This window comes from Rhinoderma darwinii, chromosome 4, assembly GCF_050947455.1.
Source record: "Rhinoderma darwinii isolate aRhiDar2 chromosome 4, aRhiDar2.hap1, whole genome shotgun sequence".
NCBI lineage: Eukaryota > Metazoa > Chordata > Amphibia > Anura > Rhinodermatidae > Rhinoderma > Rhinoderma darwinii.
Window position 1 is genome coordinate 191680557 of NC_134690.1, and position 15697 is coordinate 191696253.

General features: G+C 38.3%; 1 protein-coding gene and 1 pseudogene across 1 annotated transcript in view; both read left to right on the top strand.

Annotated features, from left to right (window-relative positions):
- COL19A1 (collagen type XIX alpha 1 chain) overlaps positions 1 to 15697 on the top strand; it is a 153816-nt gene that overhangs the window by 58424 nt on the left and 79695 nt on the right. Inside the window, exons 7-9 of the mRNA XM_075863686.1 lie at positions 213 to 266; positions 3791 to 3835; positions 10294 to 10338. Coding sequence (XP_075719801.1) covers positions 213 to 266; positions 3791 to 3835; positions 10294 to 10338 — 144 coding nt within the window. The remainder of the gene's footprint in view (positions 1 to 212; positions 267 to 3790; positions 3836 to 10293; positions 10339 to 15697) is intronic.
- LOC142646603 (5S ribosomal RNA) lies at positions 11629 to 11747 on the top strand (annotated as a pseudogene).

Consider the following 15697-nt stretch of genomic DNA (forward strand, 5'->3'; position numbering starts at 1 on the left):
CTTTATTGTGAAATAAACATGTAGGAGGATAATTAAAACCGTCATTCAGGCATCTCTAACAATAACGACAAAGGGTGAACTACGAATGCTAAATTATATACAGTGACACAAAAGTGGCAGATTTATTAGATATCTTGTAAATGTAAAATTATCTCTGTTTGTTTGGTATAATGTAATGCAGGTTACACTGTAAAGGTCTTATTTTTTTCTAGGGCGAGCCTGGACCGATGGGACTGCCAGGGCTTGAAGGTCTCCCAGGGGAGAAGGTATGAGAATAATTCTCCTTCTTCTACAGCATTATTGTCTCACATGTTTCTTGCAGTTTTTCTAGTAAAACACATTCCTTTATTGCTTCAGAGAAATGCTGGTAGTTGCTGTGCCCACTTGTATAGTCTCTGATGCAGCCATATTGTAGTTTGTAATAAACGTACAAAAATGCTAACTGCTTTTAAAATTTATGAAGCTGTCTAATGAGCCCCTCCGTAGATCAAATCTGTGACACTCTGCAAATGGTCTGGGTGCTATAGGTAGGGCTCCCACCCCATCAATATTAACAAGATAAACTCAAGTACTCCTCTTGTCAATATGCAAAAAAAATATTAAATTTTCGGATCAGGCAATGAAATAGAGAAAATATGTTAACGTTTCGGCCACAATCCGGCCTTTGTCAAAACTCTATTGCCGTTGGTCAATAGAAAAAGCTACGGGAGCACTATAGGAAAGGTAATTAGTACCATGGAGAAATGCGGACGCATAGACAGGAATCAATAGCACAGTCAACTGTGCTATTGGTTGCGTCAAGAACAACGGAACCCTGTCACAACGGTGAAAAACGGAAACCTTTAGCAACGTTTCCATCACCATAGAGATCAATGGTGAGGGAAAAGGAAGCAGAGATTTTAGTTTGCCGTTCCGTTGAGGGGTTACCCGACAAAAACCTCAGACGGAACCCCTGAACGGAAGGACAACGCTGATGTGAACACAGCCTAACACAGCCTAACACATATGGTAGGCTTAGATACAGGGCCCAAGTGCATGTGTGATACAGTTTGTTGGACCCTGTATCTAAGCCTAAGGTAGGCTTAGATACAGGGTCCAGCAGACAGTAATCTTATACAGTATAAGATTACTGTCTGCTGTGGCCCTGTATCTAAGCCTTCCACATGGTAGGTGTAAAAGGGGTTGTCCAGTCCCTAAACATTGATGGCCTATCCTCATGATAGGCCATCTATAGCTGATGGGTGGGGGTCTGACGCTCGGGAACCCCGCCAATCAGCTGTTTTGAAAGGGGTGCAGCGCTCGTACAAGCGCTGCTTCCCCTTAATTTCCCTTACTTGCTCACACTGTGAATCGCTGACATGTCCGTCTTGGCGATTCAGTTTGTAAAAACGTGACCGGAATGAAGGGGAAGTAGCGCTCGTACAAGTGGCTGCACCCCCTTCAAAACAGCTGATTGGTGGGTGTCACGGGAGTCGGACCCCGACCCATCAGCTCCAGCAGACAGTGGTATTAGTACATGTGCACATGTAGTGTTTTCAGCCGTTTTTCAGGCCGTAAACGTCCCAAAAAACGGCTGAAAAATCGGCACGTTAAAAGACGCCCGCGAAAAAGAAGTGCATGGCACTTCTTGGGACGTTTTTGGAGCCGTTTTTCATTGACTCTATAGAAAAACGGCCGTAAAAAGCACCGTGAAAAACGTGAGTTGCTAAAATAAACACCTGAAAATCAGGAGCTGTTTTCCCTTGAAAACATCTCCGTATTTTCAGACATTTTTGGTTTTGTGTGTGAACATAGCCTCAGGGTATATTCACACGGCTTATTTTCGGCTGTTTTTCGGCCCGAAAAACTGACAAAAATCAGAAGCAGAAAAACGGCGTTCTGTTCCGATGGGGCGTTTTTTTACGCAGCCGTTTTGAAAAACAGCTACGTAAAAAAACTAGCGCAAAAAAGAAGTGCATGTCACTTCTTGAGCCGTTTTTGGAGCCATTGTTCATTGACTCTATAGAAAAACAGCTCCAAAAATGGCCGTAAAAAATGCAGCAAAAATCGCGAGTTTGCTTAAAAAACGGCTGAAAATCAAGAGCTGTTTTCCCTTGAAAACAGCTCCTTTTTCCAGACGTTTTTGGTTAAGCATGTGAACATACCCTAACAGTCACCTCTTGAAGTTGATGTGCTGGATGCTGGAAAAACTTGCAAGGATAAGGATCTGAGTGACTTTGGCAAGGGCCAAATTGTGATGAAAAAACGACTGGGTTAGAGCATCTCCAAAATAGCAGGTATTGTGCTGTGTTCCAGGTATCCAGTGATTAGTACCTACCAGAAGTAGTCAGGGGAAAAAGTACTGGTGAACCAGTTGCAGGGTCGTAGGTACCCTAGGCTCATTTATGCATGTGTAGAGTGAAGGCTAGCCCGTCTGGTTCAATCCCACAATAGAGTTAACGTAGCACAAATTAGTGAAAACGTAAATGCTGAATTTGATAGAAAGGTGTCAGGACACACAGTGCATCGCAGCTCAAAGTGTTTGGGGCTATGTAGCCACACACTAGTCAAAGTGTCCATGCTGACCCCTGTCCACTACCAAAAGTGCTTACAGTGGGTACATGAGCATCAAAACAGGACCATGGCGCAATGAAAGAAGGTGGCCTGGTCTAATGAACCAAATTTTCTTTTACATCATGTGGACGTCCAAGGTGTGTGTGCATGGGATGATCTGGCACCAGAATGTACTATGGAAAGAAGGCAAGCCGACAGAGGCAGTGTAATACTCTGGACAATGCTCTGCTGGGAAGCCTGGACTCCTGGCATTCATGTGGAAGTTACTTTGACATGTACCATCTACCTAAACATTGTTGCAGACCAAACACACCCCTGGCAAAGGTATTCCCTGATGGCAGTGGCCTCTTTAAACAGAATAAAGTACCCAGCAACACTGCAAAATCTGTTCAATAACGGTTTGATAAATGTGATAAAGAGTTCATGGTGTTGACTTGGACTCCAAATTCCCAAGATCTCAATGCAATCGAGCATTTGTGAGACATGTTGGAAAAACCAGTCCACTCTATGGAGGTCCCACCTCTTACATGACTTGAAGGATCTGCTGCTAACGTCTTGGTGCCAGATACTACAGGACACCTTCAAAAGTCTTGTGGAGTCCGAGCTGTTTTGGCAGCTTATATCTGTATAAGACAGGTGGTTTTAATGTTATAGCTGAACAGTCTATAAATATACACATACATATATTTATATACAAAAACACTCATTTATATACAGTATTAATAATTATAAACTGAAAAAAGTATTGGAAATACAATTGGACATATATTTGTTTCCCTGAAGCCTTCCCCAAAGCTACATATTATGACCTGAGGGCTCCTGAAAGGTAGAGACTTGATGCCTGGTTATTCAACACATTATAATTTAACTTGCACTATGCAGAGCCTATTTGCTACTGTACTAGTCTATATTTTAATGGAGCGCATACACTGCAAGAGTACCTTTTGGCATGTTGAATTGATTCACAACTGCATTCCTTCCCCTGGGGTTCACTTATCCTCATTCAATAATGTTTACATATCTGTAGAACAAAGACATAATAGAGGATTCAGACTGGAGAGATTAGAAGTGTCAACTGGATTAGCTAATGAATTATATTCTTGACTAAGCATTGACAAAATGTATAAGACAAACTGCTGTTCTTTGAGCCATAAATATATCATTTGTCTCTCTTGTTTCATAAATAAAGCATGCTCTGGATTGCTAAACAGGATTGTGTATATTATTTGTGTCCTAGGGAGATCGAGGACAAATTGGTCCACCAGGAATTGCTGGAATACCAGTGAGTAGATTTGGCTGCTTTTACAATTCAATAGTGAACAATGCTGAAACCCATATCAATTGCAATTACTCTGTCGAAATTCACCAAACTATATTGCGCAAAATATATGTTGTCAAAATATATGCGGAGTTATTTTACGTTGTAAAATGTATGACCTTAAATCTATTTAATTGAATTCTAAGAAAACTGCTTGGAATATTTCTACTTCTGAACACCCAAGAGAGGCCAAAAAATATGTAATTATTGTAGTTGTTTTATTAGCCCAGGTTAGTATTCAAGAGTCTTACTTCAATGTTCTAAAATTAAATATCCTCCAGAATGCTGCCATCAGTCAGTATCTGAATGTCCTATACTACACATTTGTAATTCATTTTCAATATGATAATTGCCTGATACAATTCATTCTGTGTGTTTGTTCAGTTAATGGGATATTTGGTATTGACTTCTGGATTTATTGTTTTAATATTTCAGTGACTAGTTATTTACATAGTAAGTGTTCATTTACTGATCTGAAATTAATATTTTTTTTTTAATAATTTGTCCAATTCTGAGGATTTCCTAAACATTGAATAGGTCTCAATAGTTTCTTCACATCATTGTCCATTCTTATTCTTGGTCTTAATTTGAAAAATGTATACATTTTTCTACGGCATTCTTATTCAACAACCATTCTAGTCACATTTATGTGCTACCATTTTTATTGTCAGCATCATTTGACACATTTACATGTAAACATCTTCATTGAACAATTACTTGTTCAAAAAAAATGTTGACACCTTATCCTTGAAGCTTCAAGTGTTTCCAGAAATGTTTCATTATTTTCTGTTTCTAAGTTAATTCTATATTTTATGAAATATTTCATTATTTTAATGTATGTGCAATGATGTCTTATAATGAGATACAATAATGGTGAAGATGAAATATTCAAGGCTAAGCATCTTTATATGAGCTGTGAAGGTTTAAACGTAAGTTACAGTAACATTTTTAGACACTAAGGAAGGCTACCATGACAGCAGTGGAGCCACTTTGTAAGGTCCTCTTGTTACATTTGCCATATATCATCATGGTCTTTTTTTTTTTTTTTTTTAAACTGCCTTTAGTCCAACTACATTGCTAAGTGTAAAATGTTGTTTCTTGGTTTTATATATTTAAAAAAAAAATAGAATAGACTTTTAATTCTATTATATATCCCCTTAGCGACTGCCCGCTATCTTTTGATTTCAAGCGATGCAGGTCCCCAGTCTACAGCAACATCTTTTCGCGTCGCTGCAGAAGAGGCTTCTGAGCGCTCCAGTGAGCGCTCATCCTCTAAGCAGGAGCTGTAACTAACATCTCCTGAAATTAGAGCAGTTTTAACCCTTTGATCGCTGTGGCCTGTTACCACAGCATGATCAAAGGGGACTCCCCTCTTTGATCGCGTCACCAGAAGCCCTCTGACTGGGGGAACCCCCTGCAGGTCAGCCCTGGGGACCTAGAAAGGACTGTAAGTCTGCTGTTAGGGCACACTATGTGCTGTCCTAACAGCAGCCTGTGTCCTAGTGACACAGTATAATGTTTTAGCATACAGGAGTATGCTAATACATTATAAGTACAAAGTAAAGTTGTAAATAAAGTTATTCCTTTATTGGATAAAAAAAAAATGGAAAAAAAAAGTAAATTATGAGAAAGTCCAAAACAAGTCATTATTTAGCATAAAATACAATACATTTTATTGCCTATATATTAAATAAAAACAAAAAAAATGACAGATATTAGGTATCTAGTACTAGTAACGGGTTATTTAGCGTAAAACGTGAACAGAATAAAAAATAAACTAAACAGTGCTAGGAATCGCTTTTTACTATATTCATGCCGCAAAAACAACATAATACATTTTTTCTACCCCCAAACCGGGCAGAACATTTTTTAATTTCTCCAGCATAAGAAGAAAAGGCGTCATATAGCCACGTCAATGAAAAAAATAAAAAAGTCATGGCTGCTGAAAGACAGATAGGAAAAAATGCAGCAGGCCTTTAATTCAATTTTAGGCCTGGTCATTAAGGAGTTAAAGAATTTGTCTGATCCGGGCATATATTGATTTCATAGAGGTGGGTTCTTCTGTTCACCCTCTATGATTAAAAGCATAGTGCCTCTGCAAAGAGTGGTTCCCAAACTGGCATTTCTTTATCAGCTATAAAGAACCAGACCATGCTGGCAGGGCATTGAAAAATAGGTTATTAAAATAACCCAGTAGACTTAAAGGGCTATTTCCATCTTTAAATTATTTGGATATATCACTAGGATATGACATCACTTCATAATCGGTGGGATCAGACCTCAGGGACCCCCATCGAATCTGTGCATGAAGTGGCCGCAATGCTGATCCAGTGTTGCGGCCTCTTCACTGCCGAGCCACCGCTGTGCAGGGAATTGCAGCTTAGCACCTTCAAGTGAATGGAGCCGGCTGTAGTTTCCAGCCAATTACATACAATGGGGAGTTGTTCATGCTGAGCCAATCACAAGCATGAAAGGCTTTTAACATGTAAGACTACAATTTCCCGTAACATGCAACGTCACGGACTGATTGGTCATAATGACCCCCCACCTGCCATATCTCCAGTCTATTCCCCATAACAAAAATACCAGACGGTATGGGGTGGCAGACTCGAAAGAACTGGTAAATATTTAGCTATATTCTCCATAACAAGGAATCATAACATTAGCTAAAATATAAAAACATATAATTCAGACAACTTAATAGAACAGATAATCCACAAAATGGATTCTTTAAGACAAGATGGATACGCCATACAAGATGGAGTCACATAACCATACTTTCAAAATGGAGTCACATAAACGCATTTTACTCACTTTCACACATGCTAAGCGCTGGGGAAATTATGCCACAGCAGCATTTCCTACATAGGAAATTTCTCACTATTTTTATTAATATGAACAATATCTGTAGCAATAGTGATATAAATAAACAAACATATGTATATATATATATATATATATATATATATATATATATATATATATACTCTATGTATTTCTTTATGTATTGTTTTTCCCCCATTCATTTGGCTTTGACTGGTGTTTATCCTGTTGACTGGGTGACAAGAGTTTGCAGTAAAAGCTTCTTTTGAAGATTTTCTAGAAGAGATTCTTAGGTTCTCTGCTGCTGACAAGCTTTGAAGAGTCAATTGTGGGTCATCTAACAATCTATTTTGATTATTTGGTGTTTCAACAATTGCTACTTGAAAGCATATGTACTGTGCGTTTAATCATTATGTAGTCTTTTTGTTCAACCCTTACAAAAAAAATTTGTGATAAATATGCAGTTTACGAAGTCAAAGCAAAAAGAAACAAGTCTTGGCTTTTGATGACGATTTCAGTGTCTGTACTTATCAAATTTTTGTAGATGAAATTACATTCGATTTTGTCATTTTCTTTACCTGAAGGAAGAAAAGTAAAATTAAAAACAATAGTCTTTACATGGCATCTTGCAGCAATGACAACACTTTATATGTGCTTGTATTGTTTCAGATAATGGATTACAGAATTGTAGTTGATCATTTATCAGGACCATGGTATATATTATTATATATTCACCTGAGTCTGTGTTGCTATATATGACCCAATATTTTCAACACCACTATTGAGTTAATATTTGGTGGTCTTAACTGTTATGCCATTAGATTGGAGACTTTTATGTCAGTGTTGGCTCTTTGACACAGGGCTAGTTCAACCCTTTGCATCATAAATAGCAGTTCTCCACCTTTTTCTATAAAAATTTGGAGGGAATGTGAAGTCTCAAAAAATCCCAATGTTTTTAATTAAAGTCCACATTGAACAAAAAATGAGCAAGCATGTCCGAAACAGATATGGGTTTTTTTTCCTTCATACAATGCATTTTTGTATTGTAGGGTCAGTGTCCATGATATTAGTTTAAGGCCCCTTTAGGAAGGATCTGGGTCCGTCATTCACATTTGGTCTGGTAGCCTCCCTTCTAGGTTTTTTTCAGATTTATTAAACTTTTATTGATGCACCATCACAATTAGTCACACAAATGAGGATAATCCAAAAGAATTATTATGACACAATGTGTCATAATAATATAATACAAAGTATTTATGTGGACTAAGATGCTGTATTGTATTATTTAAAGGAAACGCTCTTCCCCCACACTTTGTTAGACAATTTATTAGTAAGCATTGAGGCTTGTTTCCCATCGTATGCTGTTGTGTATGATAGTGTAAAGGATCTGCCAGGCACAGCTTCTGTGTATACACCCATAGGTAATCAGTCTGCACCTGCTTCTATGTCTGTGAGACTGACTCCATCTTCCACCACTCAGGATGGCAGGCTTAGGAGTGGGAGAGCCTATCACAGCCTGGCCAGACGGAGCTAGCTCCCGCCCTCTGTCTATTTATACCTGCCTTTCCTGTTCCTCCTTGCTTGTGATTCTTCTCGTGTGGTTTCCTGGCCCTGCTGCATCTTCTGAACTATTTGACCCTGCTTCATTCTGACCCTGGCTTACTGACTACTCTCCTGCTCTGCGTTTGGTACCTCGTACACTCCTGGTTTGACTCGGCTTGTTCACTACTCTCCTGCTCAGCGTTTGGTACCTCATACACTCCTGGTTTGACTCGGCTCGTTCACCACTCTTGTTGCTCACTGTGTTGCCGTGGGCAACGGCCCCATTTCCCTTAGCTTTGTGTACCCTTGTCTGTTTGTCTGTCGTGCACTTACTGAGCGTAGGGACCGTCGCCCAGTTGTACCCCGTCGCCTAGGGCGGGTCGTTGCAAGTAGGCAGGGACTGAGTGGCGGGTAGATTAGGGCTCACTTGTCTGTTTCCCTACCCCCATCATTACAGATAGTCAGTCCATCCAGTAAAAATCTGAGTATCAGGTAGATTGTCTGTGTAGGTTCAACTGTGCAAAGGGTTTGGATTTAAAAAAAAATCCTGCAGTTTTGTGTATACAGCCTCCATACAATGTTTTTTTTATATTGTAGAGTCAGTGTCCATGATATTAGTGGAAGGCCCTTATAGGAAGGATCTGGGTCTGTCATTCACATTTGGTCTGGTAGCCTCCCTTCTAGGCTGTCCAATGTGTCTCCATGATAACAGACTAGAAATAAACTTTAACACAATACAAGGAGATCAGACAACACAAGGTTTATTTGTAGTTTGCACCATGGAAACATATGGCTCCGCATAGAAGTTATAATAGAGTTTTTTAGCAAATGCTATTTACAAAATTGCCTCATTTTTTTAGATGCTTTGAAGCAGTAAAACATGGTTGAAAACAGCTCATATCCTTTGACAAGTTGCACCCGGAGGGGGACAAGATTTCTCATAAAGTGCCTCTAGGGGCTTGATTCCTTGGGTGTTCATGTCAAGGCCCAGAAAGGCAGGAAGAGCAGAACACGTCAGTGATTGTGGCTCTCAAAAATTGTAGTGATAGAGCGAGGTTTAGAACAAAGACCACATTTAGTTGTAGTCCTGATCCATATCTCCAATATTGTGGTTTATAGAAGAGTACGTTTGAAACTCCTGGACCAGTAAAAAACACACGTTGGACTGGGGGGTGTTAGGAAACATCAGACTGGATTTTTTTTACATTTAGATTTGGGTATTTACATGTTTATTTTATCTAAAGAGAAAAACATTTTCAGACATTAAAAAACATCTAATTCAAACACCATCAAGTAATTGTGCTAAATTCATAAGACCAGGTATTACAAACCTTATAGATGCTAGAACTAAATTTGTGTAATTTTTACCAACTCATGCTTTCAGTTACTTGTTGTAGCTATATTGTTGTCCTATTACCATAGATACCCGACAACAGTTTTAATTTATGATTCCTTTAGCCTTTGTCTTTACTGTAATCTATGAAATATCTGTTGAAAAAAAAATTATAAAAAAAACCAACAAGTATTGTACAAAGTATTTGTAGCAGTGAAAAATGATATAATGTTTGAAAAGATGTCTGCGATGTCTATATATGAATTGTGGAGTAGCACGAACAATTCAGCAGTCGATCGTTGATTTCGACAAAACTGAGTGCTCCAAACCAGATTTGTATTGCTTGGTGGATAACATTCATGCCGTTGTTTGATGACTATTTGGACATTTTGTAAATCTGTTCATGAAATGAAGCATATTACCCGGCTTCTACACCCACACCAACAATTATGTAAATCAAACATTGTTCCATAGTATCCAGGGAAGAAGTACTTGTTCGTGAACACTACAAAACTGTCTTTTCCAATCTATCACTGTTTATTCTACTTAAAAGCCTTTGTTACTTCGATTTTAAGGTAAGTCTGATTTACTCGTCATTTTTATTGCACTGTAACACGCTGCGTCATGTCATTCTGGTCAGTAAAGCAATTGCATTAGAAACAATTGAATGTGTTTTCTGTAGGATAATACACTTTGATTATAATATATTTCTTCATTTTAAAAGGGAAAGAATGGAGCCCCAGGTCCTATAGGAGTTCCAGGTGAACCGGTAAGTATGCATATTAAATGTGCTTTGCTACAGAATTTTCTAGAGAATTGACAAGACAGACATTTCCAATCCCTAAGAACTGTCACGGCTGATCTCAATTTGGTAGCTGTGATTCCCTAAGGTACGAAGTATAGGTGATTTGAGTCCTAAGAATCCCAGGAAAATTCCGACACGCTTTTTCCAGTATTACTAAAGAGGCTCAGGGGATACACACCATATGTTTCTGCTTGTGCTGCATGTTAAGGGAGCTTCGCTACAGCATTAACACTGTGCACAAATAAATAGTTCTTTATTACACTAATTCCAGAAAGGCAAAGTTTATGTTAAGTGCTGTGTCTCAATTAACCCCTCTCCTGTCAAGTAAGTGAAAGACTCAATTTTCACCTTGCAAAATTCATTTTGTAAGCTTCAAATGGAACATGTTAAAATTTCATTGCCCCCTGGTATTACATAATAAAATGTGGTAAATTGAAATAAAGTATAATTATATAGTTGTTCACCTCTTGCGAGCAGCTTAACTACCGAAACTATGTAAATGGGGTTTAAAGGCTTTTGCCTGCGGTACACTATTATTCTGATTATGAAATTATTATTTTAATTTATATGTGTAAATAGAGGTTTGTTATATTATTATACTTTCTAGGTATGGTGTTGTATATAAACATTGTTTGCTTTCTATAGCTCTATATAATAATTTATACAGGAGGGACGTTACATTCTGTGTAACTGTAACTCTAAACAAGAACAACAGGTAGCAACGTCTTTCTTAATGAGCTGTTTCCACTATGAATTATATGTACAAGACCGTAACAAAAGCCTGAATTGCTCCTGTCTTTATTTTGTCTTTGACTTTGGTAGCAGAGAATTGTTAAATATTCATGCCAACGAATGGACACCATCCAAAATGCTGCTGGATAATGGCATACACTTTCCGTGACAACTTGGCTTGAGTTGTAAAATACATAAACGAGTATACAAAATAAAGGAGAATAAAATGCATGTATCAAACCAGCAAAACTGTATGACATGGCCAAGGCTCAAACAAGCTCCGAACATAAGTGTAAAGAACCTTGAACACTGAGACTGAATTGTGTATTCAAGGTTAAATGAATAGATGTCATCTAAAATCAGTATGAAAGAAACCTAAAACAAAAGAAACGTAAAAATGCATTTTTATAGAAGGGTCCTATGACCTATCATATTGATATCTAATATGTACAAGACTGTCATTGTGAATATTAGGTAAAGGCTCTAAATGATGTATATAAGCCAATATTAATAATAGGAAATGTCAATGGCCATTCTAAGCTGAATGTGCCTGCGCTCGTCAGATCGCAGAAGTTAATCAGCTTAAGGCCGCGAAAGTACCCGCGTGAGAAACTGGCTGGGAATATGTGGTGCTGTTGACCTGTTAAAAAAAAATAATATGAAAATTTCACCAACCATGGTCAGACTGGGAGTGATCTGGGCCTCTAAACACTAAAGGTCATGGACCCCTTACCAACCACTATAGCCATGACACATTTGATTTAGGTTAGTAAAATTAATTTGAGGAACACTTATCACTCGCATTTCTTTTTTATTTTTGCAGGCCCTGCACTTAAACTTTAAGGAGTACTTTAATGGTTTAACTGACTAAGTAGTTGTGGGTTTCTTCTGGCCATAAGCCCTAAGGCACTGTCCTACTGCCAAATGGTCAGTCTGCCTCTTCCCCAACAAAGTGCAATTCCCCTTTAATATTTTGCCTTGTTACATTTACTTTAGCAAAGTGGAAAAGTACTTTTTGCATAGTTATTGGAACATAACCTAAAACTTTTTGCCTAGAAACAGAAAAATGGAAAAGGTTAACCCAATATTTTACAGATTTTTCCAACACCCTGGCACTCATGTTCAATGAGCTAATTTGAAAATACATTTACCTTTGCTAAATATCAATCTTATATGGATTAAAATTGAGAAACAACCTAGTACTATTGTCTACTCTATTTTGGTGATGGCAATGAGTGTGCAACAAAGACAAAGTATAGCAACTAACTTTTTTATGTCTCAGTCTTTGATTTACAAATGATGTTCTAGATTATCCACTGGAATCTCATTTGCTATCAATGTGTTCAGTAACAATTAATAGATCATTATGAGTGTCTAGCAATATGCAGGGTACCAGATAAACACTTTACGAAGTTTGTGAAATATTAGGGTATGTGCTGCATACCTAACAATAAATATCAACCCAATATATGCCACTGAAATGCAAGCACAAAACTTGTATAACTTTTAATTCTATCCTTGAGACAAGTGACCGGCCCACTATTAGATCAGGCACTAAGGGTATGACATTAGGCAAAAGAGTAATACGATTCACCAGGACCTGTCAGTGTCATCTAAAAGATATTGTCTACATAGGTGGAGAGACGTCAACTAAATTCACTACTAAACTTACCGAAAATCTAGTATTTGCTCCATACTGGAATGAAAGGGTGATAATATCTACAAATGAAAATTCAGTTAACCGCAGTCTCTTTGGAGGAGAATTATGAAGCTTAGCATTTGACATCTCTTTTTTTACAACCAGAATCAAATACTATTTCATCCCATCAGAAATGCTTTTCTGATGCCACGTGACTGCCACGTGATGCCACGTGACTGTCTAGAGCTCCTACTGGCCTTAGATCATTGGCAGATATTTTAAGGTCTTGTTCACACAGGGCAAATTCACTGCAGATTTTACATGCATTTTTTTAAGTCACAACCAAAATTGGATCCAGGAAAGCAGGCCTATAAGGTGTTCCTTTATATATTTCTTCTGTTTAGGCTCCATTCGTGGTTTTGGCCTAAATAATATATGTAAAATCTGCCGCATATCTGCACTGTGTGAACAAGGCCTAAAAGTGGATATAACTGCTGATTAAAATCGGACATCTATGGCCAGCTTTACTTACTATTAGGGCTCATGCACATGGCCAAATCATAGCTCCGTGGCTGTATGGAGATGAAACACAGCATCCATAGTAGTCTATGGGTCCATATTGTACCCCGGTAGAGCTCAGATTTCCTACGCAGGATATACTGTGCATTGTATTAAAGTGTAGCATCTGGTTGCTGATCTTGTCAAGCCCTTCTGCGAGGAAGGCATTATTTGTTTACATGTGCACTCTGCAGGCTCATCTATCAGGTCCAACCACTTTTTGGACAGAATATATACATTATTCTCTAAAGACATCAATGCAACCGTGATTCCCATTAACAGAGGTATATTGGGAAAGGCTGGGTTCACATCAGTGTCGGGCATCCGTTCATGGGTTCTGTCAGACCTTTCCGTCGGAGGAATCCATGAACGGAATGCCAAATGGAAACCATAGCTTCCGTTTGCGTTACCATTGATTTCAATGGTAATGCTTCCGTTGAAATTGATTTCCATTTGTTTCCGTTCGGTAAGGTTTCTGTTTATTTCACGGAAACAATAGCGTACGTAATCGACTACTCCATTCTATCTAGAGCATCCTGTAAAAAACATATATATTTAAAGCATGCCATAATAGTCTATGGGTGACGGATGCTACAGTATGGCATCTGTCACTGGCCTCCGTTAATTGGGAAGTTTCAGTGACGTAACTGTTCGTATATGGACAGTTATCACTGGAGCTTCCCCTGGCAGAGACAAGGAGAATGATTTTGATCCAGAACAGAGGGACGGTTCTGGGTCTCTGTCACCTGACACTGGGATCCCATCAAACGACGCTGCTCTGACAGGACAGAGGGGGGGGGGGGACACTGTCACTGCGGTCAGGGCAGCAACAGTAGCGAAAAATTAGAGATGTGTCAGGTGATTGGATCATAGGTAGCAATGTCAGGTGACAGAATCCCAGCATCCGTTAAACAGATACCATTATAGTTAAAGGTTAACGGATGCCACTGTATTGCTTCCGTCACAGCTCATGTATACTGTATACGTTGGGTATGTATTATGGGTTAGAAGTTCATGTTTCTGCATTGTCTGGCTTTTCTTTACATAATATTCAAATTAAATTGTATGTTTAGAATATCATTACGTTTTATGACGGATGTGTAAGGTACTTTGTCCTTTTAATACCTCTGTGTTTCTGGTTAATTTAGCTACAGGGATGCAATAAATTGACTGCAATTACTAATGAGTCATGATCTGATTTCTGAATACTGCAGCAGAATATCTGATCAATTACATACCACTTCACAGATGCCGTGTAGATTTTATTATATTATTCATATTACAGAGTATTATAAATGTATACATCCCCCTTTGTAAATAAGTCCAATCCTTTTGTATTCAATGTTTTATTTCTCATGACGTTTCACCACTTCTGCACAAAACACAATACAGCAAAAAATGGATGCTTGATTTGTGCTTTTGTTGCGAGGGCCTTTTATTGGAATTGTTTCTATAGAAGCGACACCAATGTGTGGTACCACATGCAAAAAAAAAAAGCATGAGGCCTCATTCACACAGTGTTTTTGTTCGGTGTTTTAAAAGCATGTAAACAATGGCAGCAGTCCTTTTTTAAAATGCGTTTTTAGTGTTATTTTTTTTAGTGGCATTTTGTACAAGTGTACATACCTATAGCTTGATGCATTTGAATTAAAACAGCACTGACCCCAAAAATGACATTAAAACGCCACAAACCCAAACGATATGTATATAGACAATTTCATATTTTACTATAGACTTTAAAGTAACATCTTTCCGCTGTGTTTTAGCAAAGAGCAAATTGCAATAAAAATGCTCTGAAAAACATGGGTAAACACTGGGAAATCCGCCTATAGGACTGGGTTCATGTATAGGGCCACATTTACTAATAATGGCATATTTTGCACCAATGAAATTAGAGAGGGTAGATGGCGAATATTGTGCCTAATTTATTAAAAGCCGCAGATCTTTTAATGAATCTGCTGCATTTGGCATTGGGTGACTGTTTGAATTTCATTTTACGCTACGCTGTAAACAGCCGTACATTTGTACCACTAATTTGCAGCTGCTCTCATGTCAGTTCTTCTCCTTCGCACTTTTCGAGCAGCAGCGATTAGTGTAGAAAAATTTTCTATTTGTTGGAAAGGTTAGTGACTTACCAATCCTACTGAACAGTTTAACGGAATATCCTTAAAATGTTATTCCTGTTCATTCCTACCATATTACTATGACTGTTAGAGATTGTAGGTGTTTCTGTACTTCTGTGTAATAATTAAGTAAGTTAAGTAAATAGCTAAGTAAGAAACAATACCGTAGTCGACTGCGCTATTCATTCCGTCAAAATGAACCCCAACGGTGAGAAACGGAAACCATTTGCACCGGATCTATCACCATTGAAATCAATGGTGATGCAAACGG